Consider the following 27,945-nt stretch of genomic DNA (forward strand, 5'->3'; position numbering starts at 1 on the left):
ACGCGCCCATGGAAGAACCAGAAAATCAGGCCTGAATGAAGATACAAACATATACGTGGATTGTGTGGAGCTTTTCCTCACATATCCAGGCAACAGAATCTGCCAGAGGAACAACCCACCTTTGTACATCACACACACACTCATAGCAGGGGGCGTTTGTTATACAGATGGCTGTCCTGATTTATGAACAAACACAATTAGTCACAAACAGTTATGCTTCTTTTGGCCTCTGGACAGCAAGAGCGTCTGTAATCCTACAGTATATTCATCAACCAAATGTCTAATCTGGTCAATTATAAATTCAGTGTCTGAAAACAGCCACGGATTTATGCTTCCGGGTGTGAGATCCAATTAATCCTCTTGTTTTCATTTTAGCTCATTTAGTTATTACTAAAACATATTTTAATAATAAAAAGGCCCAAAACATCTTCATCTTCACCTAACTTGTTGAAGAAAAGCACATTTTGTTTCTCGGGTTCAAACTAGGTCATAATTTGTACTCTTCTTTTTTTTCATTTAGTTTCTTTTGTTCCATTTTATTCTGATGCTTTCCATTCCTTCCCTTTGTGTAGTTTATTTCCTTGCTCCTTCCTGCCTCGTGTTTTATTTCCTTTTAAACTCGCTTCCACAATGCTTCAGTATAAAATGTTTTTGAAACAGACAGGAAATTTATTTCAAGGGTAAAAAGATTAATTTTCCCTAAGGTCAGATTTTGAATACGGTGTTTAAAGTGCTCCTCATGTACACCTTATTAATCTTAAAACTTTCAAAACTTAATTGCTTGCCATACAATGCAAGATTATGATTTATTCAAGTCTCACTAAATGTCGCTCTTGTTTCCTGTCATACCAGAATGGGGGTCCATATACGCTGTTAAGAGGACATTTGTGTAGTTAGAATAATATGATTTAAATAGTGACGGACGCTTGTGAAAGCACCTGCATGTGTAATACAGAGAGAGAGAGAGATGATGTTTATGTTTGCTGTATTGTAAAATAACGCCATCTGTTGGACCATTGATGTCATAGCTGTTAAAAAGTCTCAACAAAATCTCATGGCAATTACGTTTTGGTGGTTTGATAGCGAATTCGTATACTTATTTTTTTCTTTTTTTCTTTTCTTTTTGCTTTTTCTAAAAATCGTACATTTTCGTAAGAATCGTATCGTACAAAGCAATATCCTACATAATCAGCAGCTGAAAAAAAATTTACTAATTAACGTAATAATTACGTTATCTTTTGTGGTTTATACACTGTAAAAAATAAAAAAAACAATTTGTTGAGTCAGCTTAAAATAATTTGTTACCCTGCTGCCTTAAAATTTTAAGTTCAGTCAACTAAAAGAAGTTTATTCAATTTGAAATGTTAAGTTGTACTAAGTAACAACTTAGATATTTGTGTTTGCTAAACTTAACAGATGGGTAAGTAACCCAGCTGCCTTAAAATGTTAAGTTTCAACTCAAATATCTAAGTTGTCACTTAGTATAATTTAACATTTCAAGTTGAATAAACTTTTTTTGAGTTGACTGAACTTAAAATTTTAAGGCAGCCAGGTTACAAATTATTTTAAGTTGACTCAACAAATTGTTTTTTACAGTGTAGTTACAGGTAGGACTCAGCCTGTGCAGAGCACATGCCCTTTTTGCTTTTTTTTTTCAATAAATCAATGCCTATTGGTCACCCTTTACGTTTGTTTTGCAAATATTTAGCCAGTGAGAGGTCTTAAAACGAGCTTGTGACTAAATCTTTTTGGATCCGTTCAAACTGTCAGTCAAACCTCATAACTCCACCCCCTGTATCTTGACAGAATGAACGAAGTTCCACAGCAGCTGAGCTGAACAAAGTCTTGCAAGGGTAAATAAAGATCTTGTTGTTTGAATAAGTACAGCGTTTTTACGCAAGAAACACTGTTTGTGAAGGCTCATATTTTAATTCAAATTTATTTTCATATTTGAGGTCTGAGACGTGTGGAATCGGAGAGAAAGGGCAAGCATTTGCCATCTAGTCTGAAACCAATACACTTAGCCTCGTCTGTGCTTAGCATTTCATATCAAGATGAGATTTTGGCCAACGGCCAGGACCGATGTTGCCCATCCCTGTACTAAAGATATAAACAGAAAATATCAAAATTGCGTACCAAAATTGACATTACAAGCAAAGCAGTATATTATCCTTGTGAAACTAGCCTAGTATTTAACAAACCTACCACAGAATTACAGATCTGCATAGAGGAAGAGAAAAAGTTGTTTTAGTGGTTGGAAAAAAAAAAACATCTAAAACCAAGGGGTTTAAAGGGGTCATCGGATGCTAAGTTCACTTTTACATGCTGTTTGAACATTAATGTGTGTTGGCAGTGTATGTACAAATCTACCCTATAATGATAAAAATCCATGCAGTGGTTTTTAATTAATCTGTAAAAATAATATCCCCTTTTTCAAATCGAGCCATTCTCAGATGCCTGTCGTTGTGACGTCACACCAACAGAGGCCGCTCCCAAAATAGTTGATTGACATGAGTGTTTTACCTCAGACCAGCTGTAACAGTCTGCCCTCTTTGTTTCGATGCTGGAGCAGGGATGTAAGTTAGACAAGAATATCTCCGATTGAGTGATTGAGGTGTTGTGTTGCTGGATGTAATAATGAACATAGTGGTCGTCATTTACTCCCGACATCTGAGCCGCTGAAGATGCAGTGGATTACGTTTGTTTGTGAAGGGAATGCACCTCCCGATCTACATATATCCGTCTATGTTCGCGCAAATTATTCATGATCCCGCTTCACTTACATCAGAAGTGAGTATAAAGGGTTTTTTTTTACAAATCTTTGCGATCACCTTTCCTAATAATGTGTTAGTTAGCAAGTTTAGCGGCTAAACGTGGCTAAATGCGGCTAAAGTAAACAGGCTTGTCACTCCACAGAGAGAAGAGAGGGGTGGGGCGAGCAGAGCTCATTTGCATTTAAAGCAGCCTTGACCAGAATGAGATGTTTTTGCAGAGCTGATTTTGGCAAAAAAGGGTGTTGTTTTACACAACCATTGAGAATTTTTAACCAAAGTATATTATAGACTTTTAATTAAGACCCTACAGAATCATATCAACTTGTGAAAATGGGCATCCGATAACCCCTATAAGTTGGTTTTAGCTAGTCTCCCAGCCTGACCAGCTAAGACCAGCGTGGAAGTGGCCAAAACCCCTCTAAAACCAGCCTGCTGACCAGCTATGACCAGCTAAGACCAGCCTGGCCAGGATTCAGCAGGGTTTATAGCTCAGTTTAAACAACTTCAATTTCCATATGTCAGGAGTTTAATGTTCTGCTATAATTCCTTATTAGATATCCACTTTATTATATCAGTAAGAGTGATGTGGCTGTTTGTAAATGTAATGTGTCTGGCTTCCGGTGTCATTTGCTTCCAACTATTTAGCTGAACAAAACATTGCAAACTGATGTGTCTTACCATATTATTTTAATGTATTATCTTAATTATGAACATATTGTTGTGCAAAGTTTTACCATTTGCACTTTGTTATTCTTGTCGGTACCACGGTTAATAACTGAAAGTCTCGCACATTCACCGAAAACGGCGTACTTCCGCATTTAAAAAAAAAAATAAGGTGGATAAACCAGATCCAAATGAAACAATCATAAAAATATACTAAGAATAGATCTATCTACCTTTTTTCCTGTAAGAATGGACATGGCCATTTGTAAATTTTATGGGTCAGACTTCCAGGCTCATCTGCATCCTGCTATTTTTAGCTGTACAAAACAGCTCGTTTTGCTGCTAATTACAAACACACTGTTTTGTAGTGCAAGCAGTTTTACCATTTACTGCACATTGTTATTCTTCTCATTATTTCCCTATAGTAGGGTGACCAGACATGTTACTCCCCGGGGACACGTTCAGCACAGGATTTTTAAACTGCCTAAAATAACCAGGTGTTGGTTGTTTGCGCTGTGCCAATCAGTCGTTGTATGCCAATCGATCGTTGTATGACCTAAAGACGTTGATTAACTTGTTCAGGTGTGTTTGATTAGGGTTGGAGCTAAACTCCAGGAAAATGGAGAGTTGAGAACCCCTGCTATAGTGGATAATGAACTGGATTTCTCACCCATAGGTTTAAAATAGCTCAAAATTTAAAGATAAATATTCAAATAGAAATGCATTCATTTTGTTGGTACACCTGCCTTGGCAAAGTTTTGAGCTCTTCTGTAACTCTCAGTCAAACACTGATATTAATGATAAATATATTTTTTAGCAGACTTCAGCAAAATTTTTCAGATGATCTTCTTCTCCTGTCCTTACAGACGACAAACAAATGAGATGTTATTAAAAAATATATATTTGTGATTCTACTTGAATAAGGGTCCTGTACCTGTTATTAGCTCCTGAGTGTGTAAGGAACGGATGTGAGACTTATGGTGACTGGTTTATCCACACTTTCACCCGAGGAGAGGATGAAAGCTAATGAAGAGGAAGAAGTGAGGTGAGGAGCTCCAGCAGAGGTACAGCTCTAATTTCTTCTGTTCTAATTGGCCCAGTTCTTTCTCAGGGAAACCTTCAGGCAAAGATGCAAAATAATGAGAAGAGTATGAGCTTTTCTTCCAAGTCTTTTTAAAAAAGAATTTGTATGGGTAATTTACTTAATTAAACAGCTTTAAAAATTTGTCCTAAATGCAGAATTATTCAACATGTGAGTTGCATATAACTTTTTAAAAGCGAACTTTGCAGAGAACAATAATGAACTGGTATATATAGTTTTAGCATTTAAAGAGCAGTTCATGGGTTTTCGAAAAATATCTTTTTTGCAGTTTGTAATGTAGCTATCCTTAAATGTAAACAGTCTGCGAAGTGGTTAATCAAAACAGTGCATAAGAAATCATCTCTCTAAAGAAAGAGTCGATTCACCTTAATGAGTCAAATTTCTGCGAATTTTCTGCCTGTTGCTGATTTACGTCACCGGATGACACATTAGCATAATCACTGTCTGGCAGAGAAATATGAACACTCTGACCTGCCCACAAACACTTCCACTAGTTAGTGTGCTTAAATCATGTCAAGAAGACGCTGAGTTCAACGCTGTGAATTTTGTTTTGTTTTCATTGCTCAAAGATGATGATGTGAAGAATCAGTAGCTAAAATTATTTTTTTCACAATACCACAGCAATACAATTCAAAACTTTTGTTGTGTGCTTGTCATTTTACCACAGACTTCTTCTCTAATCTTGGAGAGTTCAACACCAGATTCGCTAAACGTTTGTCCATGAAAAATAAGTCTGTACCTTCTTTATTTCAACCAACAAGAGTTTCTGAACCACAACCTGTAAGTACAATTAATACGGTATAAAATTGAATGCTCAAATTATCACTTTGTTGTGCTAATATGTGATGTACACCTAGTGCAGCTTTAGGTTTCCAGGTAAACTACAATATTACTGTCTTACTCAAATAGTTCTGATAACCGTGTTGAAAAAAACACCTAAAACCAGCCTAGGCTGGTTGGCTGGTCTCCCAGCCTGGCTAGGCTGGTTGTTCCAGTTGGTCTCCCAGCCTGACCAGGTAAGACCAGCCTGGAAGTGGCCAAAACCCCTCTAAATCCAGCCTGCTGACCAGCTATGACCAGTTAAAACCCTGTTTTTTTTTCAGCAGGGAATTTGCTGTGAACCCACTATTTACTAAGTATGTGTCAATTAATGTAGACTGTCGTTGTTTTAATTACTTCTTTGAATAATAAAGAATTTAGTGTAGTGCACAGACTTTATAATCATTGTGAAATTGCTGTTTAAATTACTGCACCGGCAGTTACAGGGTTAATGCGGGGAGTAAAAGACCCTGAACAGAGACAATACAGACGAGCAAGTTAATTAGGCTGGTGCCCCTGTGATACATCTGTTCTGCGTCCTAATTAAAAGTTAAGACATGGAGTGTCTTTTGTCTGTCATTCTTAAGACATTACAGTAGACATATTTTGGTTTACAAAATAAGTTGTTTCTTTAGTTAGTCACGTTAGCACTTGGCTAACGTATCCACCGTTATTGTTTTGGGAAGTGTTTGCAGTTTAAGCAGCTAAACTTTACCTGTGGGCAAGACTCGCTTGCATTGTGACTTGGCCAGCTGACCTGAATCAGAACGAACCATTTCGCAATCACCGAGAAATTATGTTTTTTCTGACCTTAGATTGATTTAAACCTGTTGTAGGGGACTCTAAAACATTGTTAGGACACTTTCAAAAACCATATGACCTGCTCTTTAAATATATAAACTTAATCTGAAATAATCAAAATCTAAAAAGGTCTGTAAAAGCACAAGAAAATGTATAAGTGGAATGTAAAACTCTGAAACTCTTTTTTTGCAATATATAAAATTTATTTCTGTTTTTGACATTTTCTTCTGCTTTTTACATAATGATGGAGTCTTTGACATCTTTGGGTAGGGGTGTAGAGTATTCTTATTACAAGTCAAAATCTCACAAATAAAAATATATATCATCTTGACCTGATCTGATAAAGTTTCAGCACAAGCTTGCATACTGGTGAAAGGAAATATAATTCACAAGCATAAAATTAACATCTGTATCTATGTAATACGGTGCATCCCTGAATTGTTCTTGTCAAATGACTCATCAGTGAAAACCTTGTCATTTTTTCTCATCACATGTACAAGTCAGAACAGATTGTGACTGTGATATAGGTACACGTGAGAATATTAATGTCTTAACTGCATGTCATGTGTGGCTTTGTTCACACTTAACTCTGATTCACTTCTCTGGGCTCATTTTTCAATATATTCACATCGCCACCACAGGTTCCATATTTTTAACACACCGTAGCCAACATGTACATTTCAGACTGGTGTCAAGTGAAAAAAAAACACTATGCTAATTTACCCATAATACAGTATGTGCCTATCTTCTGTATCTGTCACTGAGCATATTTGGGCAAAAACATGTTGAGAGGCATAGATTTGTGCACATTATAATTTGCCTAACTCTCTTTCTATGATTTTTAGATCACCCAAACATGAAATTTCCATCATCATTTACTCACCCTCATGTTGACTTCCTTTTCTTTCTCATGCTGCTTTTTTCCCATTCAATGAAAGGGGGACAAGAAGCCGTCAAGCTTTCAAAACACAACCATAAAAATCTTAATGAACCGTACTTGAATTTCCTGGAACGTGAATGATATTAATGATTTATGATTTATTTATGAAACTTTCTGTGAAAAATGATTTTTCTCGCACAATACCACAAGGCTTCAGAAGACTTAATTTGTATGGTGCTTTATTGTCAATTTTGGAGCTTGAGACTGTAGCTCCTCACTTCCATTGGATGGAAAATGGTGTTAAAAAGTGGCTAAATCTCTGTTTTGGCGTTCCATGGGAGAAGAAACTCAAAGAGGTTTGGAAAGACATGAGGTTGAATAAATGATGACAGAATTTATTTTTGACTGAACTAATCCTTTAAAAAGATAAATCACTTTGAGTTAAAGGATCCTCCAGTGAAACCTCCTAAAGGGACGTTTTTGAGGTTCAAAGTAACTGTGCAAACACCTGCTAGTGGTTTTGTTCCACATCAGTTTGCCATGTCATTAAAAGAGGGAAAGCATCAATTCACTGCGATATTTTGGCCTTTTTCCAGTTTCTTGACCCAAGCACCTTGATGAAGTCTGGATTCAGGAGTTGCATTTGGCAGCTGTATCTCTATAAGAGAAACTGGACAGGGTTCAAATCCCCTGTGCTCTTTTCATCCGTCTCAAAAAGTTTCGCTTCTCCTCAAGCAGTTCCTGGATGCGCTTATTCCGTGTTTTCTCACGCAGAAACACACGTCCTCTCCTGGGGATGATGTTATTTGCAGGAAACTCGTTGTCCAGTGGGATTATTCGATACGGTATATCAATAGCGTTGCTCTCGCTCACTTCTTCCACTTTATTCGACCGTCCGCTTGTCTTCTCTGTGCCAGATACTGTTGTACTGGACAGTGGTGTACTGGAAGTTGTAGACATAGAGGTTGATTCCTGGGGAGCAGGTTCTTCAGTGGTTGTTAGCAACTCGGCTATAGATGTCACTGGGATGCTGATGTCCATATTGCCTGAGGTTGTCAATTCACTTTCATTCACAATATTCGCTGTTGTTGACCGGAATACCGCATTGCTGTCCATATATGGTGCACCACTACTCCCATCAAACTCTTTAAACTGGACTGGGATGGTGGTGCTGGGAATGAGAGTGACATTATTCAGATCACTGAAAATGATTGGGAAAACAGTGCTAATGGGTAATTCGGTGCTGTTCGCCACATCATCTCCAGATATAGATGTGACCCTTGCTGCAGAAACAGTGCTAACAGGTAATTCGGTGCTGTTCACCACATCATCTCCAGATATAGATGTGACCCTTGCTGCAGAAACAGTGCTAACAGGTAATTCGGTGCTGTTCACCACATCATCTCCAGATATAGATGTGACCCTTGCTGCAGGAACAGTGCTTACAGGTAATTCGGTGCTGTTCACCACGTCATCTCCAAATGTAGATGTGACCCTTGCTGCAGGAACAGTGCTTACAGGTAATTCCGTCACATCTGCCACGTCATCTCCAAGTGTAGATGTGATGCTAGCTGGTGTAGTAATGGCAAAGGACGTGCTCTGTTCTAAAGTAGTGTACTTATCGATAGCAGTTGTAGTATATTGAAAAAAGGGCGTTGCCGTGTATCCATAAGTATCAGCTGATGTTGCCAAGGCTGTATATAACCAAGGTGTGCTCACGGATGTGGCACTTTTCCCTTCTGTAGATGATAAAAAGGCTGCTGTGGAGGTCCACGCTGTGGTGGACTTTGTGCGTTTGAGACTTTGGGTTGTGGTGGATCGTCCTTTGGTGGTGATTTTCGATTTGAATGGTGGCTTACTTGTGGTCACAGTGGTCTTTGTGGAATTGCCAACCTTGCAGGACTTGCAGCACATGCGCTGGAAACCCGATAGGGAGCAATACTGCTGCAGCACGTCCATGCGACAGAATGCAGAACGGTCACCGTGACAACGTTCTGCAAAACAAGAGAGGGACAAAAGATTTAACATCACTTTAACATCACTGCAACAAGCTAAATACATTTAATTAACATGATCAAAACTAAATGTAATTGTCAGATCAAGTAGAAAAAACACTTTAGTACAGGGACCAGTTCTCACTATTAACTAGTTGTTTATTAGCCATGCCTATTGTTAACATATTGGCTGTTTATTAGTACTTACAAAACACATACTCTGCATGACCATATGTGACCCTGGATTACAAAACCAGTCACAAGTCGCACGGGTATATTTGTAGCAATAGTCAACAACACATTGTATGGGTCAAAATTATCGATTTTTCTTTTATGCCAAAAATCATTTGGATATTAAGTAAAGATCATGTTCCATTAAGATATTTTCTAAATTACCACCGTAAATATATCAAAACTTAATTTTTAGTAATGTGCATTGCTTAGAGCTTAATTTTGACAACTTTAAAGGCGATTTAAAGTTTTTTTTGCACCCTCAGATTCAAAATTTTCAAACAGATGTATCTCAATCAAATATTGTCCTATCCAAACAATACATTAATGGAAAGCTTATTTATTTCGTTTTCAGATGCTGTATAAATATCGAAAAAAATTCAAAAAAATTTACCCTTATGACTGGTTTTGTGGTCCATGGTCACATATTCTACCTTATTAAATATGAATATGCAGCAAAGTAGGAGTTTATTGAAGCAAAAGTCGTAGTTAATGGTTAGTTAATAGTGAAAATTGGACCTTAAAATAAAGTGTGACCAAAAACTCTTTAAAGTAATGATCGTTACCCTATTTTATTCATCTATGATGAGTATGTATAAAGAGGAGCTTAAAGAGGATATGTGCAGCTAACTAGATGTCTTCTAAGCATTTCATGCTTTTAACAAGTTTGTATGAGTAAGAAATAAGCAGAAATTAAAAAAAAAAAAAAAAACAATGAATCAGAAGCATTAGATGAAGCAAAGGAAGAAACAGAGTTATGAACTGACCATTAGGCAAGTCTGCAAAGACAGGGATGTAGATACATACTAGAGGACTAAACATGTTAGGATTAATTGGTTAATATGCTGTTTTTCTTTTGTCTTCCTTGTGAATGTGGTTATTTGACTATGTGAATATTGATTATATTTAGTTATATAATCATTGGGAAAAGATCCTTCAATCATTTTGGAAGATCCTCCAAAAATTGGTGATCGTGAAAGAGATTTTCAATGGCTGACAGCTGAAAGCAGGGCTTGAAAATCTGTATATATCAATAAGATGCTGACATATACATAAGACAATTTAATGACACCTAAGGGGACATTCCCAAAATTGCTAAAACACCTATTTTACACAACCTTAACATGAATATTCAGTATTAAGACTTGTATGGCTTAATATAATGTAAATGATGTCTCTTACTGAAACATGTAGTAGAAAACCCATGAAAGATTTACATTATTTAAAAAAACCACATTGTTTTATACATATTTTGGACTGTGGGGGGGCTATTATTTCCATGACATAAAATGGTTGCACTCGGTGAGCTACTGGCACTACCTGTTGCTATTTTTACCACAACACAACTCGGAAAATAAAATACTGATACAAAGCCACATTGTGCGGCTTTTGGCTGTAATATTCAGTTGAAGGGCAACAAGAGAAGTAATGTAAGTCTTCACTGCTTTCTTAGCGATAAGAAGAGGAGAAAAGAATGGGAAGATGCCATGAAACGCTGACATGAAACGCTAGATGCCATTCTGGCAGAATGTAAACATGCTGATGCTTGTCATGACGCCACAGCCACTGAAGGAGTTTTCCAGCACGGATTTCATTTGATATCCTTGTGGGTAAAAATCGATGGCGTGGCATTTGCTAAAGCGTATACTTATCCATCACCATCTGTAAGGTCTTTCAGCAGCTGTGGTCATCATATCACTTTTTTATTTTTCGAGTTGTGTTGCAGTAAAAATAGTAGTAGCTCACCAAGTGCAACCATTCACTGAAATAATTACGCCCCTCATAGCCCAAAATGTGTATAAAATGATGTGGATTTTTTAAATAACGTAAATCTTTCATGAGTTTTCTACCACATATCTCAGTAACACACATCATTTATGTTATATTAAGCCATACAACATACCTGGGGTTCTCTTTAAAACAAAATGTTCATCGCACAACATAAACCCATTTTAGTGAAGACATGACAAATATCAGTGTTTTTGCTTTACCCCGATTCTCTACGGTAAGCCGGCAACAGTGATTTATGTTTGTAGCACAACTGACATAAAAATAAAACAACTCAAGCAAAATAACCTGCAATTCTTCCTCAGATGGTGAGAGGCCGACATTCTGTAGTGCACTTTTAAAGTATTTGGAAAGAAATCCCACTTTTTACAGAGAAACAGACAGAAAGCAGAGCGACAACACAAGCAGGAAAAGCCATGAGCTTTTCGGTTTTTCCGTTTTTATAACACTTTTTTTTTTTTATTCCTACTTTTGCAGTTGATCATGACAGAAACTGAAACAATGAAATGCACTCCCACCCCCATTTAAACATACAGATAGAGTTGTCTTCTTCAGAAAAATAAATCAACTGTATTGAAAGGTACAAGTTCACAGTAACTTTGGTTAAACACTTCATTACTTTGAGAACAATTAATCCATTGGTAATTCAGATGAACAGGTAGATAAATAAATAGGTCATTGGTTAAATAAAATACAGGATTTCCATGATGATGTAAAAACTGGCATGGCACATACAAGTGTCATATATTAAACATTTACAAAACATTAATAAAGTTTCCCTGATAAATCAAAGTGCATATAGACGCAGTGCACGTAAGTCCATCTGAATGTTCCCCAGACATTTTCCCCCACAACAGCCAGCCAAGACGCAGTTAGGCCAGTGAAGTAACATGACAGTTACTCATAGTATATAATATTAGCATTTTTTTTCTTATAAGTAAGGAGATAACAGTCATAAATGTTATTAAATACAGTAAACACCAATGTTTATTTACAGTATCTCACTGCAAGGTCTGGCTTTTCCTAGTGTTTTCTCCACGGCTTTGAGCATGAAAATTCGGATAGCTCGCTACATAGTCACAACAGAAATGTGTTTCACAATACAATGACACGTCTGAAGTGATAAAGAGATGCTGAGTGTAGGTTTCCACTAAAACGCTCTCCATATCCAATGAGTTAGCCACGGTTTTCGGATGTGTGATGATTGGTTGATCGGTTGGTTCTATTTCAGGTTTTGTTTGAAGCTGCCTCTGGTTTCTGTGCGCTAAGCCATCACTTTCACAGATAAATGCCGATACATTCAAACGTAGTGTAAGGCATTGTTCTTACGCTCTATGTACCCCCCGCCCCCCCATCCCGAAAAGAGTGCGCTCGGATGTGGATGAAAGTTCATGAGGTATATTTATGTGTCGTCTTTCGTATGGCCACTGGTAACTGTCGTTAAAAACGCATGCTGGCAGACGTACACGCACGCACGCACACGCGTGTCGGAAACGCTCGCACACACGAAGGCATGACGCAAACGCACGTCACTCATCACCACGTGGAGATACGTAATGTGCATGATTCCCTCTCGTTCAGGATGAATCTGATAAAATGAAACCACTTCTCTCGGAAAAGAAAAAAAAAAAACGGAGAGGCAACTGGCTGAGCGAGTCCTGCATAATATAGGTCTTCCCCTTCCCCCGAAACACTTAACTTCTGTTATTAAATAGCAATAGTTCTGTATTTATGTAAAATCAATAAAAAAATACACGTAACAGTCAAGAATTAAAGCGATCAATAGCAGTCAAAATGTTAGGCTAATAAGCTACAGCTTATTCATGGTAAAACAAATTATTAATATTTCATATTATTGGTACCCATATAGATTTATATTCATATATAAATACAAATATATTTATATGTTTGTTTAAAGTCTGCAAGCACAAATAAGCTGCATTTATTGAATTTGTTAACAGTCAAAGAGAGGATGGAGGATGAGGTGGTTATGGCATTCGAACGTGTGTAGTAAAGCGACCCTGTTTAGCAAGTTCCACCTCATGTTCACCATCGGCCACCAACGCGTACGATGGCGGTTCAACAGTACGTCCCATGTTAACATCTTAACTTGTTGGTTTGAGTGTTTGTTTGTTTTTGTCCCATCAGTTTTCGAGAATGAACTAGGATGTGGAATGAGCACTTAGCAAAGATTTCCTCATTGTGACAAGTTCACATTCACAATAAAGCTTTATTTTTTTTTTTGTTTTGTTTTTTTTTTTTGTCTTTTTTAATCTTTTAGCCACTTTTCATGTTTATTTTTTCCCCTTCACACCTGCAGCTCAGGCGGCGCCTCCGTAAAAACGGTGTCCGCCCTTGAGAGCGAGAGCCATATGGAAACAGCTTGCAGAGGGCAGTGATTCAAACAAACGCGTCGCCCCTGCGGAAACCTCAGCGCAATCATTAGCTCCGCAAGCTGCCCGTCCCATCACAAAGCCCCTTCTTTAACGAACATCCCCCGAATTTTTTACATGTTTTGTTTTGTCAACAATTTCTTACTGGCCAGCGTTCACAACACAGAGCTCCACAAAGGAGAGAGAGAGATAGAGCGAGAGACAGAGAGAGAGAGAAACAGAGAAACCTCCCCCTATCGGAAACGCCCCATAAAAGAGGACCACCACCCAGGAAAAAGAAGCGTGCAAGCCTCGGAAGAGGGAGGCAGTCAGGGGAGTTTGCCTTGTAAAGCCAGGCAGAGAGACAGAGGGAAGGTCCAGCTGAGAGAGGTGAGACAGCGCAGCGCCACAACGTGGCTGGAGAGAGACGCTTTACTTGACATCCTCTGCACGGGGTATTTGGGGTCGTGACGCGACAACCACTGTATCAGGAAGTTGCCGTGCTTGTTGAAGTCGGAAGTGCTCCCTGGCGCATGTGGGAGAGGGATTGGCATTGAGACAAAGAGAATGCGAGAGAAAGAAAGAAAAATCTCATCAGCTATATTAGTGTATTCATTCCTGTTATGAATTAGTCTGTTATTTCTGAAAAAACTAGTACAGATCATTCAACTTTCATTAATGACATTAATAAGCATGCTTGACAGATCATTAGTATGTGTACATTCAAATAATCTCAGTTGACCTACTTCATATATGAATAATTGGCTTCATATATTTTTGTCTTCATCAACATGAAATGAAAATCGATATCTACGATTTCTGACTAGCACTTGGAAGATGACATATAAATATGACATATAAAGGTAGCATTGCATATTTTTGTTGATCCTCCAAATTATGGATGCATTATTGATTTTTTTTTTAAGAATTTAACACGTTCCGCAAAGATGCATTAAATTGATCAAAACTAGCAGCACTTATGATACAAAAGAGTTAAAAAAAATATTGGAAAAATATTTAGCAGCACAGCTGTTTTCAACAACTATCATCATAAATGAAATGTTTTATGAGCACCAAAATCATGTGACACTGACTTATAGACTTAGGGCTGGGCAATAAATCGATAACAATAATTATCACACGATATGAGTTTCCTCGATAAATGATAAGAATTCGATAAATGTTCGATAAAATGTTTATGCGGCAAAAGCAAAAAGTCAGAAGGTTTTTTTTATCTACAAATCGCCGTCATTTACCATAGATTTACTGTAGTATTGCTAACTGCACCATGGTACTGTGTCAGAAATCTAGGTATATTTGTGTCGAATTTTATTATATTATTAATGTAGACATGTATTAAATGTATTGAAGGAGGAGTAATGGAATATAATTACTGATTTTTTTTGTGATTAAGCTATAGCGTTTATGCATTTATACTAAATGTATTTAGACTGTTTTTCATACAAATATCTAGAAACCATATTACATTTTTACCATGGTATTGAGGTGCTATATTTGTGGTTTTAACTGTTATTATCATGATCTATGGATGATACTATGGAAGAGCAATGGTTAATTGGTTAAATGGTTAATAAAAAAAACTCAAACAGTCAGAATAATTAAATTTCGCCATTTAAAAATGAGGTTGCTACAATTTTTACAGATATTACTGATTTTGATAATGAACATAAATCTACATCTGCATCCTAACTCCTATCAAATTTGTATTTCTAAAAGACAAAAAAAATTATATTGTTATTATTATTATTAATATTTTCAGGTAACACAAACAATATTGCTCATTAAAATATGCAAAACTAAGATTTTTTTTTTTCTCTTAAGATATTTATGTTGTTAAGGAAAAATGACCGGAAAAAGTGTGAAGAATTCAAAAAACACGAAGTGTTTGTCATGTTCTGACCATAAAGAATATTTTAAAGCCACATTTAACCGTCTGGTTTTTACAACTTTCACACTGTAGCGAAAATCTGCCTTTAAACGTGAAAGAAATAACAATTTGACATTTATCGTGATAATTATCAGTGTCGACTGATATGAAAAACAATATTGTGATCATTTTTTGGTCATTTTGCCCAGCCCTAAATAGACTACAGTAATGGCTGCTGAAAAGTCAGCTTTGCATCACAGGAATATATTATATTTCAAAATATATTCAAACACACAACTGTTGTTTGAAACTATAATAAAATTTCACAATATTACTGCATTTTTGATCAAATAAATGCAGCGTGGCTGAGCACAAGAGACTTGCACCCTCATTTTGGAGTGATGCATTATGGGAGTATTACTTGACTCAAGTCCTGCCCTATATTTTTCTAGTCTAATATTTTGCTACACTCATAAATATGTAAATTTAAAACAGGCTGTGAACAGCACTTCATGTTGATTTTTCATTTTGAATGTACTGATCTGTTAGACATTTTGGGTTGTTATTTTAGGCTTCAGTAAAGTTACTGAAAATGTGAGCACATAATCAAATACGCACTTGGGCAGGGATCCATTCTGCAGGGTCTTAATGCAGCTGGTTTGGAGTCCAGACAGAGTCCAATGGTGTTGTCACGGGTGTGACAAAGCACCTGCCTTTCCTGCGTACCATTACCACACGTCACTGAGCACTACAACAGCACACACACAAACATTTGTTACTTTTATGTTAAAGAATATCAAACTACTCCCACGCTCCCACATCTACACTGATGGAAACACAGCATGTCAAATGTCAGTAGTACCTGTGACCAGGGGCCCAGCCTCCACTCAGCAGGACACAGGTTGCGATTGCAGTCTCTGCGGGACTCTGGGCGCTCGTCGCTGCAGTAACGGCTGCGGATGGATTTGAACTTGCCGTCGCCCAGAGGCTGGACGCAGCGTACGGAGCGTGTCTGAGTTCCCGTCTTCCCACAAGATTTACTGCATTCAGCCCACTCTCCAGCCACCCAGCTAAACACATAAAAAACGCACAGTCAGAAAAACAGGTGCCAAAGTGACATGTGTGATGCAAGGTACAACAGTGTCACAGTGACATCTACTGGAGACAGACTATAGTTGCAGAAAACCAAGACACATAATGTAGTGCTATGGAATTCTAGGTTTAGAACTAATTTTTCTTTTTATGTATTAATGTATATGAAATCTATTAACTACATATATATTATTTTTATAAAATAATAAAAGACATTATTACATTACATTTTAATGTTTTAGTTAGTAATGTTTTAGATAATAGTAATAAAAGAAGAAGAAAAAAAAGAATCAGTGGATGTCTAAACATTTTACTTGTTATTTCAAAAATTAATCTGATTAAAGAGATAGTTCATCCAAAAATGAAAATTAGCCCATGATATAATCACCCTCAAACCATCCTAGGTGTGTATGACTTTCTTTCAGATGAATACAATCATATTATAAAATGTTCTGGCTCTTTCAAGCTTTATAATGGCAGTGAATGGCTATTGAGATTTTGATGTCCAATAAAGTGCATCCATCCCTCATAAAAATATCATAATAGTATATAATAATAATAATAGGGCTGTCAGTTTAACGCATAAACTTAATTAGTTATGAAAAATGATGTAAATTTTAACGCAGTTAACGTGCTGGCCCTGCTCCCAGACCTACATTGTCTTATATTTCATACAGTTGACAAATATGATGCAGGGCAACAACTCCATAAATGCAGTTATGCCCTAAAATTCAAGATATTGGAGCAAAACTGCCCCTGTGTGTGTTTTGTCTCATATTTATATATATTACATATCATACGATATCACACAGGCAGCAAGAGCAATATGACACAAGTTTTGATTTTGTCCCAATCTATCATGAGCTTAAATGTGATTTTATACAACAGTTCAGTAAATAAGAAGTTGATATTGTGTTATATTTTAAACACTATGTGTTTTTGCTCAATTCTGAAGACAACATATTAACTTTGAAGCCATAGCAGAATTGTTGCGCATCTCTGATCAACACAGCAGTGTTTAGTTTCTGAATAAATCCATGTTTTGAATGAATCATGTGAATCAATGATTCAAAGGCCCATTCATAAAGAGAGCCATTTACTTCATTCCTGAATGAATCGGACGTTTGAACGAATCTAATTAAATGAGTGAATGACCCAAAACATTAGCCGCCACCTGTTGGCAGATTTAGTCTCTTATTTAGAGTATCATTTTATTAAAAAAATAAAATAAATAAATAAACACACACACACACACAAAATTAAAAAAAATAAAATTAAATAAATAATAATAATAAAAACATTAGGGATAGTTCAACCAAAAAAATGTAATTCTGTCATCATTTACTCACCCTCATGTCATTTCAAACCTTTCTTTTGTGGAACATAAGTTAGCTTCTGCTAACTGTCGTACGTGTGTTCACAAGAGAGTGCCATTCCAGCGGATGACATGGGATGTAGGCGTAGTGTAAGCTCCGATAAGAAAACACTAGTCTTGTAAGAACCGAGATTTGTTTACAGCAAAGAAAAAACAGTCTCCTCTTAGCTTATATCAAAATCCTTTGACACTTTTCTTTCCAAATCCTTTTTTTGTACTTCTTATTCATTACCGTTCTTTTTTTTTTTTTGCTCTCGCCACTACACTTCTGCTTTTGTCACTTCGGCATTCACCTACATTCTACATCATCCGCTGAAACGCCACTCATGAATGCGCGTATTGCAGTTAGCAGAAGCTAGAAATTATGGTTTATGAATTTTGAAATATGGATAATTTTTTAAACAAAGGCATCAGTTCACTTCAGAATGCCTTTATTAATCCCCTGGAGCCATGTGGAGTACTTTTAATGATGGATGGATGCACTTTATTGGACTTCAAAAAGTCAACACCCATTCACTGCCATTATAAAGCCTGGAAGAGCCAAGACATGTTTTAATATAACTCTGATTGTATTAGACTGAAAGAAGAAAGTCATATACATCTAGGATGGCTTGAGGGTGGGTAAATCATGGGGTAATTCTCATTTTGAGGTGAACTATCCCTTTAAAGGAGAAGTCCACTTCCAGAAAGATGAGCATTTGACATTAAAAAGTAAATAAATTGTATTATTTTTATGAAAATAACCGATCGTTTTGCTAGATAAGACTGTTCTTCCTCGGCTGGGATCATTTACAACGGCATTTGGGATTGTTTCAAGTCACATTTAAACTGCATTTTGGAAGTTCAAACTCGGGGCACCATATCAGTCCATTATATGGAGAAAAATCCTGAAATGTTTTCCTCAAAAAACATAATTTCAGTACCACTAAAGAAAGAAAGACATGAACATCTTGGATCACAAGGGGGTGAGTACATTATCTGTAAATTGTTGTTTTGGAAGAGGACTTCTCCTTTAAGCAACTTGCCCCTAAAAAACTGAAAATGCGAATTAATAATATCCTTCTAATTCTTCTGGTGCACACACTTACATGGGCTGAGCACACTCTCTCAAGTAACAGTCTCTAAACAGAGACGGAGGCTGCTTGATTTTCTCACAGAATCTGCGATGGACCATCCTCATCTCTGCGTTCTTACGGCAGCCATAGCGTGTCATCTGAATACCTGTCCATAAAAAGGTGGTGACATAAAAAGGTGGACAACAACAGTTGTTGAAGTAAGACTGGGTAGTAATGTTTTAAGGCAGGACTTAGCAAACAATCAATTATATTAGAAACTAATTAGAGATGTAGGAGAAACTCTGGTGTCAAATGATTGCGGTTACAGTGGGCTACCTCCTCCACAGGTCTTGGAACAGGGTGTCCATCTCTTCACCACCCAGGAGTATGGCACCGCATTATCAGGGACCATGTTGTTCTCATTGGCACCGTCACTTAGTCTGTCATTGTCGGTGATGTATTTGATCGACACCTTCACCTTGGCCAATCCGTGCATTCGGATCTAGTAAACAAGTAGACAATTAAAGACGATCAATTAAGACAAGTTTAAACAGTCTGTGTCTACTCGTGTGTGAGTTCCTCCAGGAGATTACCATGACAACCACGTCGTTTTTCAAAGGTCCGCTGGTTTGAATGGTGTCCTTGTTGTTTTTATTTTCATACTCCCATTCCAGACCTTTTTCGATAACTGAACGTGTCTCTGGGTAGTCTCCATGTGCGTTGAGAAAGAAATCACCTGACGCTTTATTCCTGACAGCTATTCAGTGAAAAAAATGCAGAAAGAAAGCTGCAATCAAACAAGTATATTGCTTAATGTATGAAAAACTACAGGAAATGATCAGGCTTTACCTAAAATGTGAGTAGTTCCATTAAGTTCCTGGATGAAAAGATGTCTCGCCCCTCTGGGAACTTCAAGCACTTTAATGACACCTAATCCAAATGCAAAACATTTCCAAATCACTATTACTTCACTCCAATACTTTAATAAATACATCATTCTCTTTTTCTATTCTATCTACTTGTTTTCTTTTATCTATTATAAAAAATGTCCCTCTAACACTAATGTTCTCTATTCTCTTCTATCTATTTGTTTTCTTTTTATTTATTATAAAAACAAACAAACAAAATAACTAGCCTGACATATAATTGCTTTGTTGGTTTAATTGCTTCTATTGTCTATTTGTAAGTCAATTTAGATAAAAGCATCTCTAAATGTTAATGTAAAAAAAGCGATTAAATAAAAGTGAATGCAAAAATATCAGGCAAAATGGTTTCATTTACACTGCCAGTCAAAAGTTTTTGAACAGTTGGATTTTTTATGTTTTTTAAAGAAGTCTCTTCTGCTCACCAAGCCTGCATTTATTTGATCCAAAGTACAGCAAAAACTATTTTTACTATTTAAAATAACTGCTTTCAATTTGAATATTTTTTTAAAATGTAATTTATTCCTGTGATTTCAAAGCTGAATTTTAGCACCATTACTTTAGTCACATGATCCTTCCGAAATCATTCTAATATTCTGATCTGCAGATCAAAAAACATTTCTTCTTATTATTATTATTATTATTATTTTATTTGTATTTTTTTAGTATTATTATGTTGATGAGAGTGTTCATTTTCTTTGATGAATAGTTTTAAAGCATCCTTGCTAAATAAATGTATTAATTTCTATAATTTCTATCATATAAAATCAATAAAAATCGATAAAATAAATAAAAATCAGCATATTAGAATGATCATGTGTCACTGCAGCCCAAGACTGGCTACCCACTGAAGCTAAGTAGGGCTGAGCCTGGTCAGTACCTGGATGGGAGACCACCTGGGAAAACTAGGTTGCTGTTGGAAGAGGTGTTAGTGAGGCCAGCAGGGGGTGCTCACCCTGTGGTCTATGTGGGTCCTAATGCCCCAGTGTAGTGATGGGGACACTATACTGTAAAAAGCACCGTCATTCGGATGAGACGTTAAACCGAGGTCCTGACTCTTTGTGGTCATTAAAAATCCCATGGCACTTCTCGTAAAGAGTAGGGGAGTATCCCCGGTGTCCTGGCCAAATTCCCTCCTCTGGCCTTTATCAATCATGGCCTCCTAATAATCCCCATTCACTGAATTGGCTCTATCAGTCTCTCTCCTCTCCACCTGTAACTGGTGTGTGGTGAGCGCACTGGCGCCGTTGTCCTGTGGCTGCCGTCGCATCATCCAAGTGGATGCTGCACACTGGTGGTGGTTGAGGAGAGATCCCCCCATATGATTGTAAAGCGCTTTGGGTGTATAGCAATACACAATGAAAGCGCTATATAAATGCGATCATTCATTCATTCATTCATTCATTCACTCAAGTAATGACGCTGAAAATTCAGCTTTGATCACAGGAATAAATTACATTTTAAATATTTCAATTCAGTTACTTGCTGTACTTTGGATCAAATAAATGCAGGCTTGGTGAGCAGAAGAGACTTGTTTAAAACCATTAAAAACTCACTGTTTAAAAACTTTTGACTGGTAGTGTAGACTGAACAGAGACTATTTTCATGCTTACTTTTCGGTAGTGACTGGAGAAACTCAATCACAAATGTGTTTTTAAAAATGCCTACAGTTTCACAAAACTGACCCAAGATCATGTAAAAACCATACAAATATTGAAAGTTATGACGTAACACAGCTGTTTACTCAAATCAAGTGACTTATTGCAGTTTGATGCAAGCTTCACAAAGCATCCATCACTATTTTTAAGTGTTTAATTAAATTTGAAACCAATCTTGCAAGTTGCAATGTGTTATGGAATTGCTTTGCAAAGAATTTGGCCAAAAGATAGTATCTTATGAGGCAGTATAATTACGCCTACGTTTGGAAGAGCCATTGTGTCTGGACTGGGTCTGCGATGCCTTAAAATACCGCCTCAGCTAGGTTTTGGAAAAGAGCCTACATGTGTGCTGTGGAGACATACCTTTTTTCTCTACAAAGGTGAAGTTAAACTTGTGAGTCTTGCACTTGGTTCCGTCTCCCCCGCAGACGCCGCACTTATCTTCCTGTAGAGCTGATCCAACCACATTATCACAGCCCACTTTCTAAAGAGAGAGAGACACCGTGAGCAACAGGCCACTAAACACAAACATTCACAAGCCGTACACACAGCTATTCACCTCACAGTCTCCGTACACACACACACTGTAGGGATCTTTGTAGGAGCAGCGTGTTCCATGTTCCACCAGAGTCTGCATGTTCACTATAGCTCGCGTCTCTTTGGATTGACAGTACAGTTTGCAGCGTTGCTTAGCTGTGAAAACAAGACAAGATTCTTGAGTGATGGACTGAGATCAAGTGCATATTTAAAAGAATCTTGAATTCTGAGAAAAGTATAAAAATTCTAAGAAATAAGGATTTTTATAGTCTAAAAAAATGCATTCTAGCTGTTCCAAACACAGGAAGCTTCTGTTCCAGAAGTACATTCCAGCTCTTTTCACGCAGACCAAAACTTATCCACAAACAATGTGATGCCTGTTGAATGTCCCAGTAATTTAAAAACATTTAATTTCACTCTGTGTGGAAAAAGTACAAGTAAAACAAGTACTTTATTATTTCCTAAACCCATACAAATCAAATCAAGACCAACAGAGTACATTTCTACTGACAGTAAAAAACATCATGTCAAAAGAATTATCTCATCAGATCAAAGGTATCCAATCCATTTTATGGTATGAGACATGAACCACAAACAATCTTCGGTCAATTATTCTCCAGTTCAGCTGTAATTGACATGACAGTAAATAAAGTCTCAAAACATTTTTCTTTATATAAGAATTACTTTGGATGTGCCTGTGTTGATCATAAGTCTAAGACAGATGTCCACAGTGATTATGACTCTGGAGAGATTTCTTGTTCTCAGTGATGTCATGAATGGTGTAAAAGAAGAAGTACATGTGGAAAAAAGAGGGGGTTTTGAATGAAATCATATTTTCATATGTGCCCACTGTGTAAGTGAGAACAGCTGTGTGGAGAAACGGATTACATCAGCCCGGTTACGGGCCTGGCTGACAAGCTGAGCTTGATTGTGCAGGACAGGAGTGGGAAACCATCTAAAGTAAGCTTTAACTAAAATGTAAATCATTTAAAATATTAGAATTAAAATAAATAGCTTAAAATCAAACTACATTTGCCACATTGCTGGCCTCTGCTTCTAATATATGGTGCAGAGTGATAGGTATTTTGGGCAGTATTGTGAAACATTGCAAGATTAGGGCCTAAACTGTTACTGTTGTACTGTTATTGTACTGTTATTGTTGCAGTACGGTAAAAAAAATTTTTATTTAAACCAGCTGTTTTCAAGGTGGGTTAAAAACAGCCTTCAGCCGTTTGTGGTCTATGAGGTCTGCTGTATTACTTACGGTCAGGGTGTTCATAAGGCAGCCAGTGGTGCCATGTATTCTGGTACTCAAACTTGTTGTCCATCATGCTACATTGCTCGGCTCTGTAGTCGTGGTACGGGTCCTCACACTCATGCGTATTACAAATCTGGAACTGATAGCTTGGGCTGGAGCAAGTACGTCCACCGTTAGCTGGACTGGAGGAGGTTAATGAAAGTGGGGGAAAAAAATTAGCTATATAAGAAAAAAAGACAGACAGATAGATAGTGATAGTTGTTCCTGAGTCCCTTCTTTGTCCTGAACAGTTAAACTGCCTGATATTCTTCAGAGAAATCCATCAGGTCCCAGAAATTCTTTGGATTTTTAGCATTTTGTGTATTTGAACGCTTTCCAACAATGACTGTATAATTTTGAGACCCATCTTTTCACATTGAGAACAACTGAGGGACTCATATGCAACTATTACAGAAGTTTTAAACACTCACTTATGCTTCAGAAGAAAACACAATGCAATAAGAGTCAGGGTGTGAAAACTTTTGAACAGAATAAAGATATGTACATTTTTCTTATTTTCCTAAATATCATTTTTTTTTTTTTAAATTAGCACTGCCCTTCAGAAGCTACAGAAGATACTTACATGTTTCCCAGAAGACAAAATAAGTCAAATTGACCCTGATCTTCAAATTCAAAAGTTTTCACCCCCTGGCTCTTACTGCATTGTGCTTCCTTCTGAAGCAAAATCATACAGTCATTGTTGGAAAGGGTTCAAATACACAAAAAATGCTGAAAAACCACATAATTTGTGGGACCTGAAGGATTGTTCTGAAGGACAGCGGGCAGTTTAAATGTCCAGGACAAACAAGGGAGTCATGCACAACTATCACTAAAAAAAAACAAAACACACAGCTGTGGATCATTCAGGTAACAACACAGTATTAAGAATTAAGTGTATGTAAACTTTTGAACAGGGTCATTTTTGTAAATTCAACTATTATTTTCTTTTGTAGACTATATGTACATGTCTTTTATGTGAAATACCTTATTCAGGTCAGTACTAAATAAAAAATAACATGCACTTTGTATGATCCCTCATATTTTAGTAACATAATTAACATTTTGCAGATTCTGCAAGGTGTATGTAAACTTTTGAAATCAACTGCAGATAGATAGATAGATAAACAGATGGATAGACACACCGTGGATTGTCACAAGCTCGTGTGCGAAACTGTAGTCCCCTTCCACAGGGGCGAGAGCAGGAGCCAAACTCACTCCACATGCCCCAGCCTCCGTCCTGTTTTATGATGTCTGGAGTCAGCTGCATACAGTGGCCTTTAAAACAGTGCTGAGAGAGGAAGAGAGCAGGGCAAACACATAAACACAGAGGAAGCAAGTGAGTCTAACACCTCAGGACGGATCTGCATGAAAGGCTGAGTGGTACCTTCCCATCACCGCATTTAGTGCCATCAATGGGCGGACCTTTTTTGGTCTTGCAGAAGAAGGGGTTGTCTGGGTGAGCACACCAAAGCTGCTTACAGGGGTCAAACGGTCGATACTAAGAAACAGAGGAATAGAGAGAAGAAAAATCATTCTCAAACTCACACACACTCTAAATAAGAGAAATCTTATGACAAGACGCAGCTGGTCAGATAGTCACAGGGCTAGGATCAAACTGAAGAACATCAGATGGGGTAAATATAGTAAACTGTTCATTACAAAGACATAACGATGTTCAAATACCCATACTAAAATAGCATTTTCTAATAATTGAATAAAAACGTCCATTAAACAGACACTTTTAAAATGAACTGTAAATATTTATTCACTACAAGTTAATAATTCTGTCTCTCTCTGTCTCTCTCTCTATATACATATAAATAAAAAAAAATATATATATATACCCAGTTTGTCTTTTTCAATTGTAATGCTACGTAATATAATATAAAATACTATATTATAACAGTCATTCAGGCATGATGGAACAGTATGATACATTTTCATTCATGGGTAGGTTACATTTATGTAACAAAGCCATTTCATGCAGGCAAATCAAAACAATGACGAAAACTGTTTTAGATATGATACAGCCTGTGACTAACAGCACAGTTAGACAACAGAATGCTAGGCAGTGATGGATATGGCCTTAATTAAGGTCAAACGTTAAGCAAAATCACTTGCTGTTTTCCTTCCTTTGAGCGGCGGAGTAGGCAAGACCAGAATCTCTGGCTGTGGTACTAATGATGACACTACATTTAGCAGGATCCTAAACCCAACAAACGTTTTAAACACATCAAGACACCAAGTGCAAAATAATGGCTCACAGTTTTCAGCAGTAGCCAGCTGGCTGCTACTGTTGTCTCAGTTTGAATATTGTTTAGAGTTTGCCAAGCTAAATAGCGAAAAGATTGCTAGGCGAAAAGCTAGATGATTATTTAGCACCTGTAGAGATTTTTAGATGCTTCTGAGAACTGGTTGAACTTGCTCCAGTCAGCTATTCATGGATATCTTTTCTAATGAATGTAGAAAACTCTCTGAAAAGTCAGCAGACTGCAATGACCTGGTTAACCTGACATTAAAGGAATGTTCAAAAGAGGTTTAAGATCTACAGTATTCAGACATTCTGTGGCATGCTTTCAGTTACTACAGAGAATAATTTTATCCTTCAGTTTTTCAACTGACATCTAGGGGCAAGGCATTCCAGAGGGTTTAGAAGCAGAAATGTGCCACTCATGTTCTTGCTAAAGCACTATCAATTCTTCCATACACAAAAAATGTGTTACATAATCTGCAAAGTTGTCTAAATCAACCGTTTAATGCTGGGACTACTGTTCTGGGTGAATGAACCTCCACTTTAATGCATTATCCTAATTTGCTGTTTAGTTGGGTATTCATGTGCATATTGTGCATTTCTGTATACACATTTTCTCTACCTGATCTCATGATGTGGGACCTTTTACACAAGACGCAAAAAACGTAAGGAATAATTAACAACAGGCCGTTGAATTCTTCCAAAATAATGCACACCCAAGGTGGTGATGATTCCCAGGTTGCAAAGCAGAGTCATTTCAGACCTAGTAACCATGCTTGACCGATTATTAGCAGACTAATGCAGTTAATAATGAAGTTTAGAGAGACAGAAAGAGAGAGAGATTAGGCTCATGAATTACCTCTCTGAGTCTGTGCGTCTCTCAAAAGTGATCGGCAGCAGCATCTCTACTAACAGTGAAACTTTAAGTTAATTTTCTTCACGAACAGTGCCATTGTTCCCTCGCTTGTGAGAAACGCAATGTCGTTTTTAAAGAAGAATTCCACTTCCAGAACAAAAATTGACAGATAATGTACTCACCCCCTTGTGATCCAAGATGTCCATGTCTTTCTTTCTTCAGCTGTAAAGAAATTGTGTTTTTGAGGGAAATATTTCAGGATTTTTCTCCATATAATGGACTGATACTGTGCCCAGATTTTGAACTTCCAAAATGCAGTTTAAATGTGTCTTCAAACAATCCCAAATGTGGTTGTAAACGATCCCAGTCGAGGAAGAATGGTCTTATCTAGCAAAACGATCAGTTATTTTCATAAAGATAATACAATTTGTATACTATTTAATGTCAAAAGCTCATCTTGTCTCGCTCTCCCTGAACTGTTTTTGTTCCAGTTCATGACAGTTATGGGTATGTCGAAAAACTCCCATCTCATGTTCTCCCTCAACTTCAAAATCATCTTATATCGCTGTTTTACCTTTTTTTGTTAAGGGTGTTTGATCTTCTTTGCATGTTCACCTTGCAAAGACTGGGTCGGAACTTTTGCAGTGATGTAGGATGATTTTGAAATTATTTTTTGTTGAGGGGGAAAATAGTTTTTCCGACATACCCTAACTGTCTTAAACCATAATACACAGAGTTCAGGGAGAGCAAGACAAGATGAGCATTTGCGATTAAAAAGTATTCAAATTGTATTTTTACAGTTTTCTTCTTCCTCATTTGGGATCGTTTGAAGCCGCATTTAAACTGCATTTTGGAAGTTTAAAATCGGGGCATCATATCAGTCCATTATATGGAGAAAAATCCTGAAATATTTCCCTCAAAAAACATAATTTCTTTACGGCTGAAGAAAGAAAGACATGAGCATCTTGGATGACAAGCCGGTGAGTACATTATCTGCAAATTCTTGCTCTGGAAATGGACTTCTCCTTTAAGTTGTTAATCGTCAGAGCAGCGCTAACAACAATAGCATGTATGCTAACGTGTGTGCAAACTTGTAAGTGTGTGAGTCTGTAAGTGAGAGAGAGAGAGGGAAAAATTGAGTATGTGCTTTCCGTACATAATAAAATGTATTTTTGTGGTAAAAACATGGAAATAATCTGTCGTTTTTGTCATATTGTTTACTGTATTTATTTGTTTGGCCAGTGTCATTGTGGGTTTTAGTTATTTTGGTGTTTTAAACTGTAAGGACCTTTGAAATGACTGAAATCATCTGGCAAAGTGATATAGACATGTAATGCGGTCAAGAACTACGTTCGCCTACATTTCCCTGAAAATAATGCACACCTTCAGAACGTTCAGAACGCCAATCGGAGCATTAGAGTTATAGCATCACTCAACAGACATTTCACATCGAATATGTCACAAAACTTACATGATGGTAAGTACTTTGTGTCTTGCAAAAAAATTCCCACAGGTACATTTTCGTCATGAGATCAGGTTGCATTTTTTACATTTATTTTTAGAAACTGAAGTACGAGCCAAAATGATTT

At 37.1% G+C, this 27,945-nt stretch overlaps 1 protein-coding gene across 3 annotated transcripts in view; it reads right to left on the bottom strand.

Moving 5' to 3' along the window:
- Positions 1 to 6,337: 6,337 nt before the first annotated feature.
- The window catches only part of LOC127176524 (A disintegrin and metalloproteinase with thrombospondin motifs 2), a 166,384-nt gene continuing 144,776 nt past the window's right edge, over positions 6,338 to 27,945 (bottom strand). For 2 of the 3 annotated variants that reach the window (XM_051128257.1, XM_051128256.1), the window contains 13 exons: positions 24,634 to 24,747; positions 24,392 to 24,537; positions 23,217 to 23,392; positions 21,975 to 22,108; positions 21,779 to 21,899; positions 19,684 to 19,764; positions 19,428 to 19,591; positions 19,171 to 19,336; positions 18,868 to 19,000; positions 16,175 to 16,382; positions 15,931 to 16,060; positions 13,861 to 13,950; positions 6,338 to 9,033 (listed from right to left, as the gene is read on the bottom strand). In XM_051128257.1, coding sequence (XP_050984214.1) covers positions 7,721 to 9,033; positions 13,861 to 13,950; positions 15,931 to 16,060; positions 16,175 to 16,382; positions 18,868 to 19,000; positions 19,171 to 19,336; positions 19,428 to 19,591; positions 19,684 to 19,764; positions 21,779 to 21,899; positions 21,975 to 22,108; positions 23,217 to 23,392; positions 24,392 to 24,537; positions 24,634 to 24,747 — 2,976 coding nt within the window. In that variant the 3' untranslated portion in view covers positions 6,338 to 7,720. The remainder of the gene's footprint in view (positions 9,034 to 13,860; positions 13,951 to 15,930; positions 16,061 to 16,174; positions 16,383 to 18,867; positions 19,001 to 19,170; positions 19,337 to 19,427; positions 19,592 to 19,683; positions 19,765 to 21,778; positions 21,900 to 21,974; positions 22,109 to 23,216; positions 23,393 to 24,391; positions 24,538 to 24,633; positions 24,748 to 27,945) is intronic. The other variant, XM_051128258.1, reaches the window with a different exon arrangement.

The sequence above is a fragment of the Labeo rohita genome, chromosome 14, assembly GCF_022985175.1.
Source record: "Labeo rohita strain BAU-BD-2019 chromosome 14, IGBB_LRoh.1.0, whole genome shotgun sequence".
NCBI classification, from domain to species: Eukaryota; Metazoa; Chordata; class Actinopteri; order Cypriniformes; family Cyprinidae; genus Labeo; species Labeo rohita.